Here is a 22,265-nt window from a genome sequence, read left to right as displayed (position 1 = left end):
GTTATCTCGATGCGAGGACTAGGAAAAACTAACTAGGTCAGTAAACCTAGGAAAATGAATAGACCTAGACTGATGTGGCCGGCGCTTCCGACGATGGGTTACCGACGAACACTTGCCGTTGCCTACGGCCGGCTCGCCCTGAATCATCTTGGAAACATTTAATATATGGATTATGGCAAACGTACATTATGGCTCCCGTCCATTATGGCCAACATACATTATGGCATGCGTCTTTATGGCATTCGTACGTATGGTAACCGTCCGTATGGCAATCGTATTTATGGCTTTCGTCCGGTCATCGAATTGAATGAATGCTTAAATTCGTTCGAGCATAAAATATAAAAAGGATACTGGTGTACTTGGTTGATTAATTGAGGGTTAAACTATTAAAATCTTAAAGAAGGTTTCCAATTCCTATATGTAAGAAATCCGTATTAACAGCGTATCTACGATTTTTTTCAGCACGTTCTCCATGTACATGACTATGGCATTCCTGACCGCGTGGTGGTATAAGAAATATAAATTGGCAATTTTGAGTATTGTCATTACATCATTCGTAGGTAAGATTCTATCATTGTCGTTTTTTATATTATCAAATAGCAATTGCACAATTCAGTCAGGGATAGTTCCATTACGTTGACTCCATTTTGATTCATTTGTCAGTATCGTCTCAGGCGAGCAAAATTTGACAAATTTGTATATGGGACATTTTTAGAACTAGTTATTATCTACAATTTTGCAGAATGAAGTTTTGCTGTATCTCTTGTAGTTACGATGCTGCAATGCTAGTAACTCATTAGCAGCGGAACTGGACACAATTTCGCTAACAGCTAATTAGCTCAGCTAAAGGGTGTCTCACATGAAATTGTACCACAGAAGAAGCGCTGTAGAAAATTACCTAATTGACCGATCCTTTTCAAACTTTCAGACAACAAAATATAACTCATTAGTAAGCTTTTGGCATATTTGTTCCATTTAACTTCAATACCATAACCGTATGCTCGCACCTTACGCTTAACTCCACTCGAAAAGTTTTGTACAACCTGGCTGCAGCTTCATCTGTACGGAAACTCACTTTTTCTTCATGTCTTCCTCAGGTTTGACCTCCTTGGAATGTTTCCGTATTGTTTGCTTGATAATAGCCTAGTATTTTTCGATGGGGCTTAGTTCCGGTGCGTTGGGTTCATGTCCCTGGGTACGAAAGTGACCTCGTTGGCTTCGTACCACTCCAGGACATCTTTTGAACAGTGGCACGGAGCTAGATCCGGTCAGGACCCTCGTGTTGCATCAACAGAGGAAGCAGACGCTTCTGTAGATACTCCTTGAGGTAGATCTGCCCGTTTACAGTCCCGGTAGTCATGAACGGCGCCACATGAGCAAATCGTTTGCCAAATTATGTATTTCTTGGCAAACTTTGAACATTTCTACATCCTTACTTCTTCCGGAATATCAAACTTGTGCTAGTGGGTAAAGTACAGTAGGCCAGGAAGCTGCCGGAAATCCGCTTTGACGTAAGTCTCATAATTCGTGATGAGAGAGTTGAGGATTTTCCAGGTGCTTGCGCAAAATAAATTTGCCACGTTGCTTTTCGGGTGATGCCCTTTTTTCCAATTTTCGAAAAACCAAACACTTTAAACAATACACTCTAAACTACATAATTTTCTACAGCGTTTCTTCCGTGGTGCAATTTGATGTGGGACACCCTTTAACATTTTGGTTTTCGGTTAGCGTTTTCGCTAATTTTTAATACCGTTAGCGTTTTTGTTAGATTCCGCTAAACTTATGTACCGCTAAATTTTTTTGGCAAGCGAAAATTCCTGAGAAATTTGAAATTTTCAGTTAATTCTGCTAGGGTGATTTATGTATTTTGGACAAGCGTTACGCCTCCTCTATTTTGGACATTTTCCATTTGATTTTGCCGTAAAAGTGCAATATAGAGTATGCGTAACGCCTGTCCAAAATATATAAATCACCCTGTTTAGCTACTACCTAACAATGGGCACAGATTTGGGTTAAAAGATCCAAAAATTTCACAAACTTTTGTACGCGGGCACAGTTGATGGACTGAAATAAATCAATATTTAAAAAATGCAAGGTCACTTATATTCTCAGAAAATACCAAGAGATATTTTTTGATTTGTTCATTTCATTTAAATCAACTACTTCAATTTATAATATTTCATTTGAAAAAAATATGAAAATGTAATGAAGCTAAACTATTATCTGGAAAACAATTTTCACAAAACTTTCTATGGCAGCAGAAAACTCCAAAGCAAACTTAGAAAAACTGTGCTCTATCTTATGGAAAATTTTCAAAATTTTGTGTGTTTGATAGTGATGAAAATTTCACGATAGTGTTATTTTTTATTTCTGAGTGATGACCGAAAACGTCGAATTCCTAAAATACTGCTTTAAACTAACATATCTTAGGAACCAAACATGTAGTAAAGCTAATATTTTTTAATGAAAATGTAAGTAAAATTTTTAATATTATTTGGAAAAATCTTTCACAATTTACTACAGTGATGGAACACTCCATAGAAAACCCTAATAAACTATGTCCTGCCTCTTGGAAATATTTTCCATTTCACCCATTTTCAATGTAATAAAGCTCTTCAAAACATTTTTTGTGAATACCTACATTTTTTTCACGAAACGGTTTTACCAGATATATACTTTATCTTGAACCTTTGCAGCGAAGATTTTCTTTTTTGCCAAAATTGGCACTTATAAAAGTATTGCCAAATTTGCGCTCCCAACCAATTTAGCGGATAGCATTAGCTTCCGCTAAATTTTTAGTTAATTTAGCGGTTATCGGTTATTGAAGCTAACTTTTTGAATTAGCGAATTAGCTGTTAGCGAAACTAAAATTGCAGTTAGCAATGCCCACCTCTAATTAGCAGCTAAGTAAACACTCTTTAAAACTCTACAAATGTCCCACTTTGTTTGTTGTTTCTCAGACAAGCGAGGGGAGTCAAACCATTATAGAAAAAACTCCTACCTCCAAAAAACCCCATATGCTAAATTTGGTTCCATTTGCTTGATTAGTTCTCGAGTTCTGCAGAAATTTGTGTTTCATTTGTAACGGGTTACAACTAAAATTTTGGAATTTTTTCGAGGCCCATATACTCAACAACAAACGAGCTCAGAGAGAAATGAGTGTATGTGTATGTTAGCTCTCTTTATCTTCTTTTTGTCAATATTTTTTGTTTTGTCCAGGGGTGTGAAATTGTCAAAATTTTACGGACTAAACATCCATGGATAGCAACAATTTGGAACCAGCCAACATATCGAAAATACCCCTCCCCCCTAATGGCCGCCACTTCCGACAGCGGATAACCGGCAACGCCCTGAATCATTTAGTGTTACTATAGATAGTTTTTGGTGGTCTTGTTATTGACTAATGTTTTATGGAAGATTCTAAAATTTCTCGAGTTCGATTAGTTTTTGAGTTACACAAAAATTTCTGTTTGAGTCCTTAACCCCCTACTACAGGGGTGATCATAAAACCCCCCACATGGCAAATTTGGTTCCATTTGCTTGATTAGTTCTTCAGTTACGCAGAAATTTGTGTTTCATTTGTATGGGAGCTCCCCCTCTTGGGAGGAAGGGGTGTCTAACTATCATAAGAACCTTCCCCGGCCCCAAAGACCCCTGTATGCAAATTTTCCCTCCGATCGGTTCGTTAGTTTCCGAGTCTATAAGGAACATACGGACAGACAGACAAAAATTCATTTTTATAGGTCTTCAATTATAGCTTAATCAATACCCAAAATATCCCAATAACCAAAATCTATTATTTTTCGACCTGGGGTGACATTGCGATTCTCGTTTCGAGTGATTTTGGTTCGTTTCGCCCATTTGTTTAACGTGGTCGAAACGAACCAAAATCACTCGAAACGAGAATCGCAATGTCACCCCTGAATAGGGTCCCCTCTTAACTGCTTTATTAAGCAAATCATTATATTTCGCAACCAGTAAGAGATAGATAGTTACTATGTGCAGCAAAGTTGTTTATTTTAATATGTTCTACAACTTTTGTGAACACATTACATTTTTGTGCGCATTTGAAAAAACTAAAAATTGTACCGCCCAAAAACTTCAGGCGATAATTATTACCTTGTATAAACACAATTTTTAAGCTTAACTTTTAAACTGTTTTCAATAAAACTTTCTTAAAGTTTTACCTTTGTTATACTACATAACAAAGGTTTAGGAATTGGTCGAAAAACACGGTGTTGATCCGAGGCCCGGAGGGCCGAATCACTTATACATACCAATCGATCAGGTTCGACAAATTAGCAATGTCTGTGTGTGCGTGTGTGCTTTGATTTTCTATCGCCTATTCCTCGGATATGGCAGAACCGATTCGCCTACTCTTACTTTCATCTGAAAAGTATTATTGCCTAGTAGGGTATGTTGCTGCTTCGTCGTAATTGACTATTCCCGTTCTATTCAATACAAATTATTAAAAATATCAGCATTTTCTATGACACAAAATGCAAAATTAGTTATTCCCTGATATTTTAGTTTGTTGACTATCATACGCGATCAATAAAAGTGAGCTAAGATCTATTTAAATATTTTTTTCATTAAAAAATTCCAACCAGTCAAACTTCCTACGTTTTTTCATGCGACGAAGAAGAGAATGTCGACTAATCGTTTCAGTTTCCGTCATTCATAAAATGAAATTGATTCACGCAACTCATTGTTATTCTGCAGCCGAGAAAACTTGCATGACCTGCAGACATTTTTGTAGAATAACATTTGTCATGCCCTCCTATGCGCGCTAATTTCACAATCATTGTTGTGACTTTTAGTTCGGTCGATGAAAAATTTTGATGGACGTATTTTAAAACGGGGCGACGAATTTAAGAAATAAAGTCAGTTGCATAATTTCAATAAAGTGCTTTGATAATCGCTTTTTAGTGAGTACAAAGTGCACGTATGGGAAGGTAAATGTGCTTGAGTCAAATCAGCACATGAACTTTTGGAGAATTCATTAAATCCATCCAAGAAATGATGAAAATTAGAGTGGCTTTACTTACTACGACGGGAATGAATTAAAAATAAACCCTATATTGTGCCATGCAGCATTTATACGAGTCCAACGCAAATTCATATTCGAGTAATAATAATCCCGTACCTACTAATAAATTGAAAATAAACTTGTGAAACAAGGAGGGATACGGAGATGAGGCAATGACGAAAAACTGGTGGTTCAAATTGCTAAATTACAGCCGCGGGTGGGAAACGCAGGAAAAACCCACGCTAATAATTTTCGGGTGGAAGTCTAAATATCTCCGCAATATCACCATTGAATTGTTTCGTGGTCCGACTTTTCGTATAAAAGTTATAAGCAAAGATGTAAAAACTTTGTGACACGATTTTCTCCGAAACTACACAACCAATTTCAGCGATCTTAGTATCAAATAAAAGCTCTTTAACCAAGTTTGATTGAAAACAAACAAGCAGTTTAAAAGTTAGCCCTTAAAAACCTATTTTGATTAGGTACAAATGATCGCCTGTTTCCCAGAGATTGCCAAACCTATTTATGCATTATTTGTCTCCTTTGATAGGTAATATAGCCTGGTAGATTAATATTAATGTTTTTTTAAAATAAATAAATAAATAAATAAACAATATTTTATAGAGACTAAGATCATTTCAATTATTTTAGTATCAAACGAGAGGTTTTAACACTGCAAATATATCAGCAAAATTTCATAAGAATTGGTTTTACCGGTCAAAAGATATCAACACGTGTTTCTTTGGAGCAGTATATTAATGAAATATATCACGTTTTCTTACACTTTTAGGGTAATCGTGAATCGGCCTAATAGGGTGACACATTGTTTTTCGCCAAAAAAATATAGTGTCTTCGCGAAAATTGTAGAACACATTGCAGTGTTGCATTGTTGCATATAGTACTTGCGAAATATAATGATTTCTGGCTTTAGTTTTCAGAAGGTCGCATAATCAACCCTTTTGCCTGCATTATGCGACTTTTTGAAAACTAATGCCAGATTTGTTTGAAGAAACCACTTTAAAAACGATTCTGCTCCAAAACTTAGCACACGATTTTTTTGCTTCCAAATGTTCTCAAATGTAAATAAAATTATCCAGTATGGTAAAATACACTCTAAAATTTGTTTATCTTTGAGATGCATATGGAAGATAACTAACATAGCGTAAACAAACAGTTGAATTTAGTTCCGAAGACGTGTCGATTTTTATATGAGCATTTTCAGCTTATAACGCCGAAAAAACCATTTTTGACTAGATTATTTCTTATTGGAATTTGAATGTGGATATGTGAAAATAGTTTCTTGCTGAACCTAATATTTCCATATTTAGGGGTATTAGGGGCATAATGAGCACCCTAACTTGTTGGCTGATTTAAGCACCTAAAATGACTGAATTTTTAAAGTGTCATTGCAAAACATACATTCACTATCGATAATTAAAGGCATACTGTTAACAAATTGAAAAATAATTAATATGATGACGAAAATTGCAATTTAAACTTATGCTTCAAAAACTAAAAATCAGTTAGTGTGTGGGGTACAATGAGCACCCCCTGGGGCATAAAGAGCACCCTTGTAAACACATGCTTGAAGGGTGGGTTGTATAACATTTCGCCGAAGACCATATCGCGGAATACCGTTTCGCGGAATACCATTTCGCGGGAAGTACTATTTCGCGGAAAGTACCAAAACGCCGAAAACCCTTTCGCGGAAAGGACTATTCCGCGGAAACCCGTTTGACGGAAAGAACCATTTCGCGGAAAACCATTTGGCGAAAAATATTGTTTCGCAGAAAACCATATCAGTAGCAAATATTTCCTAGATGATTCAGGGCGAGCCGGCCGCAGGCAACGGCGAGTGTTCGCCGGTGACCCGCCGTCGGAAGCGCCGGCCACTGCGGGGGGCAGCCCCCCCGCAGAAATCACATCTATCTAGGTCTGTTCGTTTTCCTAGGTCTACTGACCTCTAGTTAGTTTTCCCTAGTCCTCGCATCGATTTAAATTTCGTTGAATACAAAGCGGCGAAGCCGCTTTTTGCGGCTTCCAAATTGAATGCGTGGTGGTTCTCCGCCAAATAGTACTTTCGGCGAAAATTTTCTCCGCTAAATAGTACTTTCCGCAAAAATGTTTTCCGCGAAACAGTATATTCCGCGTTATGGTCATCCGCGTATTGGTTTTCCTCGAAATGGTATTCGGCGAAATGTTATACAATCTGAAGGGTGTATAAAAGTACAACAACCACTCACACACATACACTCACATTGAAACACCTGCATATACACATACATACATATATACACATACACATACACAAACATAAAACGTGTCAAAACATCGAAAAAACTATTGACCGCAAGCCGCTTAAAGCCAATTGAGCCGCGGAGGTTACCTCTGGAGCACACAAGGAAAGTTTCGGATGACGCTTAAGCTGTGTTTTAGTGTTGAAGACATATGCTTTTCCGTTTCCCTCTGCCAGCTGGTATACGAGGGTTCTGATTTCACGGGTAGTAATATCGTAGCATCGAACCTCCATATACAAAATATGGACCACCAGTTCTTGTTCTGCAGCGGGAGCGAAAACAATTTTGAAGGAACCAATTTGGTCCACCTGCATATTCATACCATCACTGTAAACAAGCATTGACGCGATAAACAAAGAAACTGACAGGTTAGTTAATGCGAAATAGTGCTCTTTTCACCCCACCTAAGGGTGCCCATTTCGCCTCCAGTCAAGTAGTTAAAGTAAAAATGGGTTTTTACACTAATTATAGTATAAAATCAAAACTTCAATGAAGGTGAAATTTGAGATACAATGTATACATGTTGCAGTGTCCACTTGATAGTTTGAGATATTTAAATGATCGCAAAAGCTTATTTGGTAGTGCACCAAAATTATAATTTTTCAGCGTCTGAGAACCAAGTTGACTTTTTTAATATAACTCCGTGTTTTAAAAGTAGAGATGACTCATTTGCTGATAAATAGATACTGTAGTACCTACAGCAATGTTTCGCATGCCATTTGATGTTACAAAATGCGTACTTTCGTAGAAAAGACGGGTGCCCATTTCGCCCCGTGTGCTCATTATGCCTCTAATCCCCCTATCTATGAGAAAATGAAAATAAAAACTACAATGTATTCAGCCCTAAGGGTTGTACGAATGGGTGACGAAGGACTATATAAGATCATTAGATCAAAGACTAATGTAAGCTACATTTCTGGCATATGTATGTTTATAGTAAGCTGAGAGTGCCGTTGTTTAAGCGATTCAATTCTACATTGAATGCAATGGTGGCTTTGAAAATACGTGGACGGGGGTTCATAAGTACAACGCCTGCAACCGTTGAGACATAGAAGATTTCTTTTAAAAATCACTTGTGTGCATCATAAAGGTTGAAATAGTAATGAATGACCAGCCCACAGATTCTTGTATTAAATATGATTATGCGTAGCTTGACATGTTTCAACAATCTTACTTTTACTCGCTGTGACCTTTAAAAAGGTCATTGGTTACAAATAACATTAAAGCCAAAGCACGTTAACCGCAAATATGACGTGCCATTCGAATGTCCTTCTCTTTTGACATGAATGGCAACAGGCAGGTGAGTTAACGGCGTCGAATAACTGTCTTTTACTCCGAGAAGGTTTTACTAGTATACTTTCACAGCTTACCGCTTGTTACATAGCAGAAAATATGACACATACGCAAAAATTTCTGTTTTAGTTGTATGAGAGTCCTTATCCTCCTACCACATGGGTGAGGGGTCTCAAACCATCATAAAATAAATTCATGCCTCCATAAACCTGCACATGCCGAATTTGGTTCCATTGGCTTGATTAGTTCTCGAGTTATGAGGAAATATGTATTTTTTTTTGTATGGGACCGCCCTTCTTAAAGAAGGCAAAGATTCTAATTCACCATAGAAAAAATCGTGCCTCCAAAAACCCCCACGTGCCAAATTTGGTTCCATTTGCTTAATTAGTTCTCGAGTTATGAGAAAATTTGTGTTTCATTTGTATAGGAGCCCCCCCCCACCCCTCTCTTAGAAGGGGAAGAGGTCTCAGTACATCATAGAAAAAATTCTTAGCTCCAAAAACCTCTACATGCCAAATTTGGTTCCTTTTGATTGATTAGTTCTAGAGTTATTTATTTATTTATTTATTCAGGATAACGTGTAACGTGAAACTTCTATCTCTTTTAACTGTTACATTTAAGTTTATACAGAACAGAGCATCACTGAAGCTATCTATCTCGAAATTAGTACTTATCCAATTATCTAAACATTTGATACATTTAACATTTCCTCTTAAATATTAATTTTGAATTTTCTAACGTAAGATTATTAGGTAATGAATTCCAAATCGAAATGCCTCTCACGAAAAATCATTGCGTAATTAAAATAAAATAAAACTCTACATTTTCGCAGGCGTCCAAAGATGGCCGAAAGAATGCAGTAGGCTGAAACGCGTCACGCATAAAACAAACGTAGTATCATTTCACCGAAAAGATTCAAGCAATCTCAAATCACTATAGCAGTTATACAAGTTGCTGGATTTCTGAAAGAGGGGATAGGGTGACCATTAACAAAGAGAAGGTCCAAAAACGGGTTTTTGTTGATTTATAAGGATTGCCGGGAATAAATCAGATATACAAGTGGCTCGGGAACAACATGAGGGAAACTGACAAAGATAGAGTAGACACATTAAAATGAAAAAAAGGGTTTGGTTTTTAGCACTATGAGAATTTTCGTTTTAATATAAAAGATGTACAAGTGACTGAGAGGCAAAGGAGCCCCGAGTAATATCGGGTAATCAGCTAGTTGGTATACATATATGATTCGGCCTCGGATCAACTTCGTATTTTTCGACCAATTTCTGAAAAATTGCCAATTTCTATAGTAAAATTTACAGGAATTTTTAAAATTACCTAATCTTTCCAAAATTATGAGTATAGGGTAGGAAGGGGCAAGATGCCCACCCGGGGCAAGATGACCACCCTTTCAAAAATCGTTATAGACGCTATAAAGGTATATAATTAGTAACCGTACGCGTAAATAAACACTACATCTAACAATAATTCAAACAATTACAAAAATAAAATCATTGTACTCTTCGATAACATAAAAAATAGATCGATGATTAAAACTACTGCATTTATTATAAGATTGCGCAGCCATAAAATAAGGTTTTATTCAAGATTTAAAAAAAATTTTCATCTAACGAATGAGTTATCGTGGCATTGATTTTAGTAATGAATCAGATGTTGATATTGCAGCAATTATGCAGATAATGTATTTATCACAAATTGCTTTTAAAAATACATAAAATATTTGTAACTTCTTATTCTTATTCTTATTCTTATTAATACCATCACAGCCACAATTAAGGATTCCTGGAAATAATTTTAATTATTTCTATTTATAGAAATATTTCAAATTATTTTCTTGTCTGTATTAACATTTGCATAATATCAGTGATATATTGCAAATGTTTAATCGGCCAGGCCAACTGTGAAGTATTGCCGCGAAGACAATTTACGAAATGAATCTTGTGTGAATAAGTTATTCAAACATAGATGCATTTCAAAATCAACAGGGGAAGAAGAAACGGGACGTCTCGTACCAACCGTTTCTGATTAATTGTAGCTTTGTTTCGTTGGGAGTATCTTTGCTAATAAAGGTTAAGTGATACTCCGGACCCTCGGGGATGAACTTATGGTTTTTAGACCAAAAGCCAGGCTACAATAGGCCAAGGTTATAGCGCCTTATTTCGCTCTCTGAAAATAGATTAAACTAACCAACTACCAACAGTATTAACATAAATTATTTTATAAAAAGGTCAAATTTTCAAAAATAACCAAATAAACAAGAGGAAATGATTTACTTCCCGGTTTGTGCTGTGATTTGAACCGCCAGATAGATTACTTCTGGATGGCACTGATCCCAGTTCCTCTTGGGCTCGATATTAAACATTTTTCTGCTGCTTCGAATTACCCCGTAGCAGTCGCACCATCAGTCTTCAATGAGGTCTTGTTGCCTTTCTACTGCCACCGTTGGATGAACTCGGCACCTGCCGCTTGAGCAAGAGATTCAAATTCAACCAATTCGACAGCGACGGCTTCTTCAAATTTTTCGATTTGTTCTGAGTTGGCTCCAATTCTAGATTGTTGCATCCTGCCAAACACCGGCTTTGACCGCCGGAGATATTTAACTTGCACAGCTCTATCCATAGTTACAAAAGTCAAAGCACATCGGACTCTCATCCTCCGACTTCCGGTCCTTCTCACTTGCTCCATGATTCAATCGGGAATTATCAACCGGAACTGACGAAATGGTTGGAAATCTTAGCTTACAAGTATCGACAGAATCCACATTACACTATTTTTCACTTCAAATGGTCCAGCCACGCAAAACTTGAAACTAAATTACACATCGACAGCCAATTAGCAGAAAGTTTTCCAGATTTCAAAAGGAAAAATGCACTGTACTTCTACTTTTTTTCGATGGGCTGATTTCACAAGGTTTCTGACGAATTCGTTAGTTAAATTTTATGTTGAAATCGAAGTTAAATGTTTTAATTTAAAAACGAAAAATTCGCAACGTAAAAATTTTTCTAAAAAAAAAAAAAAAATACATAAAATATTTGTAACGGAATAAACATGCATATTTATTTGTTTTCGATAAAAATACATTGTTTAACATGTTTCTGTCTAATAATGACCACAGAAGAATACGTACATTCAAGGAACATTTTATGGTTAACTAAACACTCCAAATTCTTCAAATAATGTTTAAAATAGTTTATGACCAGCTTGAATCCATAATATTTATTATTTAGATTATACGTGAAATACAAAGAAGGTTTAATAGCTTTTAGGAAGGATGGTCATCTTGTCCCACAGGTTGGAAAAATTCCCAAAAATCGATGAATTTTTGCTCGTGAATATTTGATATGCGTTATAACTTTTAGCACCCAATATGCATACATGTTATAGAAAAAACTGTAAAAGATAACGTAGCGAGGGTTTTGAGCCCTTTGCTGTAGATTTCTTAGGATATACTGATAGTGGGCATCTTGCCCCGTGCTACCCTACATTCATTTTACCGAACGTGGATACGCATTAATTGGAAAATTTAACCATGTGCCCTTTCTACATTTTTCTATTTGTTTTAGGTTGGCCGTTTGCAGCATTGATATGTTTTCCGTTTCTATATGAAGTACTAATTCAACGACGAATGTTCAAATTCTTCATCAAGTGGAGCATTTTCTTTGCAGTGCTAGTGGGTTTGCCAATATTGATGGTTGACTCGTACTTTTACGGAAAAACTACGTTCGCACCACTGAATCTTATTTTATACAACGTGTTTTCTTCTCATGGACCAAACTTATTCGGAATTGAGTCCAAATATTTTTACTTTATTAATTTGTTTCTGAATTTCAACATTGCGTGGTGTTTTGCCTTAAGCTTTCCAATCACAGCAATAGTAGTTACTTTAAAAAAACCTCCAAAGTTACCAACAACTTCTTTTGGATCTGCTTCTCTTTGGAAAACACTGTCGCTATACATATGGATTCTTGTATTTTTCGTACAGCCGCATAAGGAAGAAAGGTAAGTTACCGCAGTTTTATTTAGCTCAGTTTTATTTTTTTACTAGATATACCTAGTCACTTTAACAGCTTGGGTCATTCGAGACTTCTGCGGGGCTGGGATTTGAACTCTGGTCCTCGGCGTGAGAGGCGGGAATGCTATCCACTGGACTGGGACTGACCCCTAACTCAGTTTAAAAAAAAATACGATTTACGCAAAATTAGCAGTCATTAACTTTTCGTGGGAGAGCCCAATTTCGGAAGCAGTTTTTTGGGCCAATAACGGGGTTCTGTTTGTAAAAATGTAAATACTGCATTCTTCTTGCCAATCTGAAGACAGCGAATATATTTTCATGAACAGAATTTCTGTTTCAAACAAAAAAAACTGCTTTTGAAATTGGCAGAATCGGTGACGACTAATTGCACCTTAAAAGATTACCGTGTGTTAAGCCGGGAGCTTATTAGCTTATTACATTAACAGCCACACTCATTATTAAAGGGCTTTATTTTGTAAGTCACGTCGAGTGTCACTTTGCTCGACTGCGACTGGTTTATTTTGATATAATATAAGTCGATCGCGACAGGATTTTTTCTAGTAACTCGACTGACACGACCGGTCAGCGAAGAGAAATATACTCGACTTATATTATACTGCGGCCATTTCGCTTGAACCGACAATGACTAAGTCGAGTGGAGTTGGAACTATCAACTTCAAAAGGAAATAGTGTACTGTTCCGTCCAACGTGTACTTCGATGGTAATGAATCCAGCTCAATTTCAAACTCTTGTGAGTTGTTTTCGAAGTTTTTTGCTTCTATTTTCGCATTGGCAGCATTGCTATTTTCGTTTGGCAGCATTGCACAACAGTTTTTGACATATGTGTATCAGCGGTTGAGTGAAAAGGACAAAACGAATGAAAAGCTAATGATTACCTTCTTTTTCGTTTCGTGTGTTGCTACCCACAAGAGTAAAGAGTGGCACAAATGGTTTCGAAGTGGTGAAAATAGAGGACACTGGTACAAAAAGGCATGTATTACAGCCGAGAAGTGACGGGTTGAAATATACATATTTTAGTTATTCATTTTTACAGTAGTTAGAGGCTTTAATAAAGAAAGTTTTAGGGTATCATTTCTAAGAGTCAAAACCGAACATTTAGTAAAAAAAACTTTAACGGAAAACCTCTATTAGCTGCAAATTAGCATTTTCAGCACTATAAGAAGGTTAACAGTGAAGAAGCCGTATATTTTGCCAAAATGGTATTTAAGTAAGCATTAAGTAGCATATGCTTATTGGCTTGCATTTGAGTAGCATTGGTGATGCTTCTTGGTTACCTGGGTAGTCTCTCTGCTGCATCAAAATTGTTTGTGATAATTGTGTGTGGTGTAATACTGTCGTAGTGAATACGTACGTAGTGAAACTACGTATTCACTACTCAACACTGATCCGTCTGTACTAATCTGTTAAAGTTTACTACGACGTGTATTTTGCAAATGGAAGAGAAGAAACAGGTTCATGTCATATAAGCCAACCTGAAAGCGGCTTTCAATTGGATTGACCATGATATAGTTTTCTGAAAACTTCAACGACTTGGTGCATCCCAAAAAATGATCGATTGGCTGTATTCATATCTTAGAGATAGAGTACTGCACGTAAAACTAGGATCCAGTACATCCTCAGTGTTTAGCAACAAATCTGGAGTTCCTCAAGGTAACAACTTGGGGCCTTTTCCGAAATTAGGCTCTCCGACGAAAAGTTAATGACTGCCTGTAACTGTTGTAAATTATGTATACTAATAAATGAATGTTCTATTTTATGTTTTTCCAGGTTCATATTTCCAGTTTATCCACTAGTATCACTCTGTGCAGCTTTGGGTGCTTTAAATTGTATAAACTGGTTAAGCCGAAGAATTAACATATCGTTTCAGACTGTTGTTATCGGAGTTATTAGCTGTTACGCTGCTTTAAGTGTATCACGGATTGCTGCATTATATTTAAACTATTACGCGCCAATGGATATAACATCATCCCTTGAAGAATCATCGATAGCAAAAAATATCTGCTATGGGAAAGAATGGCACAGATCTCCAGGAAATTTTCTTCTCCCACCAAATTATCGACTAAGATTTATCAAATCAAGTTTTAATGGAATTCTTCCAGCATATTATCAAGAAAGTAATAACGCCACAAGTGTGGTGCATGAATATTTTAACGATGAAAATTTAGCTAGTGCTTATATGCTCTTCAATTATTCTATGTGTGATTACTTAGTTGATTTAGATCTAGGTGACGAATATAACCCCAATGATCTCGAACCAAATCACTCGTCAGACAGTCAGAATTGGGAAATTATAAAAACTATCAGATTTTTAGATAGCAACCGGTCGTGCCAATTGTTCAGAGCGTTCTATATTCCCTTCATAAGTTCATCGAGAATTCGATTCGGCAACTATAACTTGTTAAAACGCAAACCTCAGACGTTATGAACAGTGAAATTTCCCGAAACATGGAAGTAATTACTGTAAACTAATGTTGTGATCTAAAGATGGTGCATGATTTTGGTTTTAAAAAATTTACCTTTCATCTTATTCGAAACTTTTAGGAAATAAAGCAATATTTTATAATTATGTTTTTATCATTTTATATTACTAGTAGAGTGACTATATAGAGTGGCGGCACTGTCAAAATTTGGATGACAATTATCTGGCAGTGTTCATTGGAATGTTATTAGAAATAATCCAGAGCCAGCGTTTAGATCGGCAAACCGTCGCGTTTCAAGGGGGGAGGGGAATGGCGGGCTCGCGCTTGGTGGTGACTAGAGATAAATGTTAAAATGGGGCTGTATACAACACAATTGGCTGTTCAGAAATATTTGCATAATTTCCAATGTTTCTTTTCTCTTTCATTTAAATGCTGTTATTTCTGTTTCTGTTGTTATTATAGTTGTTATTGTTATAGCGGTTGTTGTTCATGTTGTTGTTGTTGGTATTGTTGATGTTGTTGTTATAGATGCTGTTGTTGGCATTTATATTGCGCCGGTGACGCTTATTAGTTACGTTATCGTGATGATCCCAATTTTCTTTCCACCTTTTCCCCATTGTATTCCGGCCAGTAAATTACCTCCATCCCGAGTTTGATGATGGTCGCGATTTTCATTTTGATCTAGGGTACGGGAGGGTATTTCCAGCACGCTGCTAAATTCGGGATTCCCTTATTTTGCTGCGTTTTCGTAAATAAAAACTTTACTGCCATATAACAATACTGAAACGAATGTAGCACTCATAGGCTTTAATGTGTTACAACTATTTTCAATTATTGTACTTCTTTTTATCACGGAGAAACACAAAATTTCGCCTCTGATATAAAAATATGAATCAATGTTCATTCTTTAGCCATTTGCAGCATTTGGCTTTTAATTTTAGCATATGGTGCTCGATTTACACTGCTACAAATATGCGCGAAGATGTGCCTGAAACTCTTCTATCGTGTTGACATAGCTAGTTTTTGAGTGACAACTACTCGCTTCTGGTGCTAACGTATATGAACGATTTAATGTACACTAGCGCCAGAAGCAAGCTGTTGTCACTGCAAAACTAGTTATCATCAATGAGCCGGTATGTAGGCAATAGAGATGGTCGGGTAGCGGAAAATTTGCCCGAAACCCGCACCCGTACCCGTACCCGCCGGGTTCGGGTCGGGTACGGGTACTTAATTTTTGTTTTTGAAACCGGGTACGGGTCGGGTCGGGTATCTCTATTGACCACATTTAACACTAAAGATGGTCGGGTACCCGGGCCCGTCCCGTACCCGTCGGGTTGCGGTCGGGTTCGGGCATCAAAAATAATAAACTTGCGGGTTCGGGTCGGGTACGGGTTTTTAATTCTTTTCTTGATCGGGTACGGGTCGGGTTCGGGTATTCAAATTTTGATACCCGACCATCTCTAGTAGGCAATACCGACACGTTATCCGTTATCCATCTGATTCGCTTTTGATCTGTTTTTAAACAACAGTAATCCTCCAAATAGGATCTAGGATCAGGTTTTTGTCGTGCTCTGCAAAAAATCTCAACTTCGGCGTTTATTGGCAAAGCGCAGAAGACGAAACGATTTTCACTCTCTCGGTCGGATGTTACCTTCTCCGACACGACGAGTTTTCTGTTGCTTTTACTGTGCTTTGTTGCTTTGCTCTGCCGCCAAGTGAGCATCAGTTTGGTTTCATCTTTCTTTTTCTGTCGGAGCGCTACCGAACGCTTGCTCTCAAGGTCATGAAGCAAATCGTTCCTGTCCATATAATTGCCTATCGCATATTCTCTTTGGGATAGTCTCCTGTCTCCCGTGTGCGAAGAAAAGATTAGCTCTGCTTATAGTTGTCAGTATTCAGTAGTCGAACCAAGCTGTAATTTAAGATTATAACCGGATTCGAACCCACAACCCAGGGTGTTGTGGTTTCGAATCCGGTTATAATCTTAGATTACAGCTTGGTTCGACTCATGCACCCTCTAGCATTACACAAAAAGTAGGAGTCAAAATGACTATTTGTCAAGCATAGCTACCAATACTCCCCCCCCCCCTTCCTTTCCGCTCTTCCCCACCTTCACCAAAATTTTCATTTCTTTCCCTTACCGTCCCTTCATCAATTGTAGAACCATCGTTTCAACAAAAAAAATATTAATATATATGTATGACCGCATTTCAAGGTCAAGACTAAAAACTTGAGATTAGTCTATTGTTAACATAACCATTTGTAGTCAATGGGATTTTAAAGAAGCGACGTTTACCTATTGTTTAGTTAAAAATTTATTCCATTATATCTTTGATATGCTTGTTTTTATACGACTGGAAAGTAATTTCATTTTCAGAGTACGAAAAATGGATGCGCAAAGTTGCGTCAGCGCATTGACATGTAATTATTTTTTATCGTTTGGTTCCTGTACACAATTAGTAAATCATATAAGCTAACAAATAGCAACTTTGAGCTTTATTTATATATTGAACTTGGGGAAGTAACGACGAATTCGTGTTGTTACTTCCAATATGGCGCGGCTTGCAGCACTTGTAAAATTAGAGTAATAGACAGTATGTAAACAATATGTTTGCATCTGTACGATGTTATTTTGTCTACTGCCATCTCCAGAAAAATGAAAATTGTGAAAAATTCCACGTGCCTTGAAACGGCAATTTGAAGTTCGCCGACATGCTGCATTTTCACCGAATATCTTTAAAAAAGCGATAGTCAAAATTGGGAAACAAAACATGCCTCCAGTATCACTTGTTTTACTAGAAATATACTCAAAATATCTAAAAATGCTCATTCGTGGTTTGAAATCAAATTTAAAATCATAAGAAACGCAAAATCAGAAAAGTGTTGCAAGTAACCCCGTTTACTGGGTAACTTGCAACAACCCTATTTTCAGTTCATTCTACAGGCTCATTTAGTTGATAATTTTTCTCATAATCATAAATCAAAAGTACTGACCACTCTACAAGTTTTGGCTACTTACACTTGGATCTAAACGGTACACTTCGAAAGTTATACCAAATCAAAGTTCAAAAGTGTTGCAAGTATACCCGGATGACGGTACTTGATAATCCAGGGTAGCTGCGATGTCTTGTGTCAAACCGCCAATAATTGGTTCTATTTGATTAGAAAAGTCGACCAATGTCGCTTTCAGCGATTCTGTTACGCTTTTTTTAAATGTAAACATCATATCGTCAAACAGTGACGAATAAGTAGGTGGTTTGGCTATATTAGTTTTCCTCAAATTGAACTTGTTGGAAAGTAATAAATTTAGTATTGTTTAGGTGTATAGGTGTACAGTGATACTATTCAATTTGATCGGAAGGTTTACCATTTGAAAGCGATGCTCATTTTACGATTCCTTCGATATTTTATTATCTTTAGTTTCTGAACAGCAGCTTCGCATTGAAGCCGTCCGTTTCAATCATTTAAACAGTGGCCAACAATGACGTTTCACTCTGCTACTGCTCGGGTGGCAACTAAAATTTTGGAATTTTGTACTCAAGCTGTCAAAAAAAGACAAAGATACATTAAGAAGATCTGATTTACCGAAATTAAAGATACATTATCCATGGTTGAAAAAAAATTATTGTACGTTTGAAAACGGTTCGTAATCGGCTGTTCCGCGAAGCTTTCGTTTGACGTCGAAACAGGAACGTTGTACGACAGTCATGTCAACTTTGCAATTATGCATCTCTTGATTCTACCAATCAACTGTTTGCAATTCGTGGCTCTCCAGTTATTTTTGTACTCCAAGGAACTCAGACTCCCGAAGAAATCTTCGATTGGGCGCACTGAGAAAGATTTTTTGGGTCGTGGTTTTTGGGTAAAAATGAGATCGAATGGGTATTCAGGAACGATTGTGTTTTTTTTTTGGCGGAAAGCGATGGTGCTCTATCCGTCCAAAACACGTATTGCCCCATCTGCATGATGTTTTTGTAGAAACGGGATCAAAATTTTCTTCAAATATTCGTCTGGTGCATCTTAATTGATAGCCAACCAGAGGGCTTGTTGTTGAAGAATCGAGAAAGAGAACGATGTCTTTCTGCGTCCATAATTTTGGCTGGTCTTCCACTATCTTGCTTGCGAATAGTTGCTGGGCATCTTAGGATCTTAGGAAACAGTCGTCGCTTTTTAAAAGTTGTACCGTATACTTTTTACCGAGATTATTGTTGCATTTCGTAGAAATGTACAACGTGCTCCCGAAATGCTTCTTGTTTCGACGCCATTTTTAGCAAAACTGGGCAAGCATAAACAAAACCAAAAATATTAACAAAAAAGGAGAGAGAGAGAGAGAGCTAACACATACATACTCTCATTTCTCTCTGAACTTGTTTGTTGTTGAGCATAAGGGCCGCGAAAAAATTCCAAAATTTTAGTTGCCACCCGTTATCAATGTGGAGAATTGTAATTTCCGTGATTGTTCGCTTGTATTTGCCAACCGTTGTTAACTGATTTTAAAAGTACACGAACATGGCCATCAGCCACCGGCGACGGCTTCCGTAATACGGCCTTACGGCTACTCCAGAAGTGGCACATTATCGTGTATCAACAGCATCAATTATTCTTAGATCTTGGACTAATGGATTGGTATTGTAATTGGCGTAAATTGTCCTTTGACCATCGATGCTACCGACCGTCGCTACCGCTACCTTATACCGACCTCTTCATTTCTTGTAAGCGAGATTGCTGGTTAATATTGTCACATAAGCTTGGTTCTGGGATTGAGAACAAAGATTCTCCAAAAAGGATATATCCTGGGGTTAGAGTCGGAATATCGACAGGAGAATGAGATAAAGTAGCCAATGGGCGGGAGTTAGGAATGGACTCGATTTGCGCTACTACTGTCAAGAGATGAATCACAGTGAATATCATGCATCTAAATGACTTCCCACAAAGTGTGAACAACCCGCAAGAATAAATCGAAACTCGATGTCGCTCTTCAGACAATAGTTACCGTTAGCATAATTTTAGCTTCCGACTACGGTGAGCGACAAAATGCTTAATGACGTTGGCGACGAATTCGAGATGTACGGCCTTTACGACGACGAGGCAGCCGAATAACGCGACATTATTCCGACGTTTCCCTCACATTTAACGGCCGAACGAAGAACGGTTTACGATAGTCCATACCAGAATAATAGCAAGCGGTAGAGCTGGTATGTGTTTGTGGCAATGACGCCATTTGTTGATTTGAGGGAATTGCACCGCAAACATGTAACATATTTTCTCAAAATCTTTCGGACAAGCCGTCTACCCCGGAGTAGCCAGAATCGCTATAAACGCGTTGCTGGTAGTAATGTTAAGCATTTGTGGCATGTTTCTTCTTAACAGTAATGTAGTTGGTCTTGCATGAAATATTTGAATGTGAACAGATCAGACGAACAATCACTTTCAATAATTATAGTAATTTATAGTTACTTAGATTAAGTTTACTACTGTTTTCATAAATCTAGCTAGATCCAAAACTCTGTCAAAAATGATAGTACACTAATTTGATACGCCATGACTTCGATACCCGGCTGCAATATCACACTCGATGGCCATTACTCAACGGAATCGGTTACAAAATTTGGGCCATGCCAGTATAACCTATCGCCCATCAAATCACCAGCTAGAGTTCCTCATAAGATCTTGACTGCAGAATTTTCTTTAGGTCGAACGTGTCTACATTGTACCCTTCCGTTAGATGCTGGATTTCAACTACTTCTCGGTTCCAGACGAAAACTTTCCATGAAGCATTATGGCGCTCAAATTGAATTGTAATCACGGAATTGTTTGGCCGCATAATGGACCGTTCCGACTTTTTGCAGACACCAGTCTTGGATAGCATCTTCCAGTCTCGTATACGGAGATGACGTAAATGCTGATGCGTCAACAAAAGAATGCAGATCATACTGCGGCATGGAGCTTATAAGCATCCTTCAAAGAACCTTTTGCGATTTGAGACGGAGAATGATAGTTCTTCCGTTGGTTAGGGACAGTATGGCTATGGACTAGTAGAGAGAGGCGAAAGCCGACATTGAGTGAGCGCGATGCAGACCGGCTCAGATAGCTGCCCGTCAATAGTACTCCGAAAGTCTGAACTGAGCAGAGCTGTTAAACAAGCTTGGTGGCGGGACAAGAGAGCCTGGATGAATTCCCTGGTTAAAAAAGGAGAAACCATCACCATGAATGGTGACATCCGTTTGTTGTACGATATTTCTCGCCACTTTTTTTTGTATGCCAGAAAAGCATTGAGTTAAAAGGCCGTTGGGACAATCCAAATGATCGCCTTCAGTGATCAGTCCCCGATTGCTGCACTTCTCGCCACCTTAAGGCGCCAGGATTATTGCTAAGATACCAATAATAAACATAGAGCTAATCGGCCACTCTAAATGATTTTTTGATTTCTCTATGAAATTTGTTTGATTTTCCCGGTTTTTAAACTTACAGCACGGACTTAAAGAAGATAGAAGAAGACTAAACGTGAGTAGTCACATGCAATTTTAAACTCAAATCTAATGCTAAATGTTAGATCGTAATATTAATTACTTGAACTAAAAATCGATAGCGTAATTGATTATAAATTATGTTCTACCCTCAAAGGGATTTTATAGCACATTTCACATCGTCATCAAATATACATCGTGTTATGAAACCGAAAACAACCTCTTTCTATCCGTCCAGTTGCTACTGCAACATAAAAGAAAGCTGTAGTCTACTCAGGCTAGTACAACAACTGTCTATGGTGGTTTTCTCCATTGCAAAATATTATCGGCTACATGAAAGTCCATGTTAGCAAGACCTTCGCTTCTCGATTCATTTCCTTCAATAGTATCCCTGTTCTATACAGACTACCCCAGCTTGGCCGAACAGTCACACTTCTCCGCCATGGTTTGCAAAATTTTGAGACAGCGAATCCTTTTGAAAATACATTGACTATGGATGTCCTTTTTCCTGCATTTGATTTTGAGGTAAAATACAATCTAGATTCTGTGCAATCGCGGACGTTTTCTATACCCCTCCCAATCTTCCATTGGCAAGCATGCATATTTCCATACTCAACCCCCTCTAAACTGTCCACGTGGTGGATGATATGATATGGATGACGTCTTGTTAAAAATTCTCAAAAATTATATAAAACAATAACAATTGGTTAA

General features: G+C 37.5%; 1 protein-coding gene across 1 annotated transcript in view; it reads left to right on the top strand.

Annotated features, from left to right (window-relative positions):
• LOC128744557 (alpha-1,2-mannosyltransferase ALG9-like) overlaps nt 1-15,244 on the top strand; it is a 102,193-nt gene extending 86,949 nt beyond the window's left edge. The window contains exons 4-6 of the mRNA XM_053841643.1: nt 463-560; nt 12,198-12,633; nt 14,435-15,244. Coding sequence (XP_053697618.1) covers nt 463-560; nt 12,198-12,633; nt 14,435-15,092 — 1,192 coding nt within the window. The 3' untranslated portion in view covers nt 15,093-15,244. The remainder of the gene's footprint in view (nt 1-462; nt 561-12,197; nt 12,634-14,434) is intronic.
• The last annotated feature ends 7,021 nt before the right edge of the window (nt 15,245-22,265 follow it).

This window comes from Sabethes cyaneus, chromosome 3 (genome assembly GCF_943734655.1).
Source record: "Sabethes cyaneus chromosome 3, idSabCyanKW18_F2, whole genome shotgun sequence".
Lineage (NCBI taxonomy): Eukaryota > Metazoa > Arthropoda > Insecta > Diptera > Culicidae > Sabethes > Sabethes cyaneus.
This window is presented reverse-complemented; position numbering and strand designations above follow the sequence as displayed.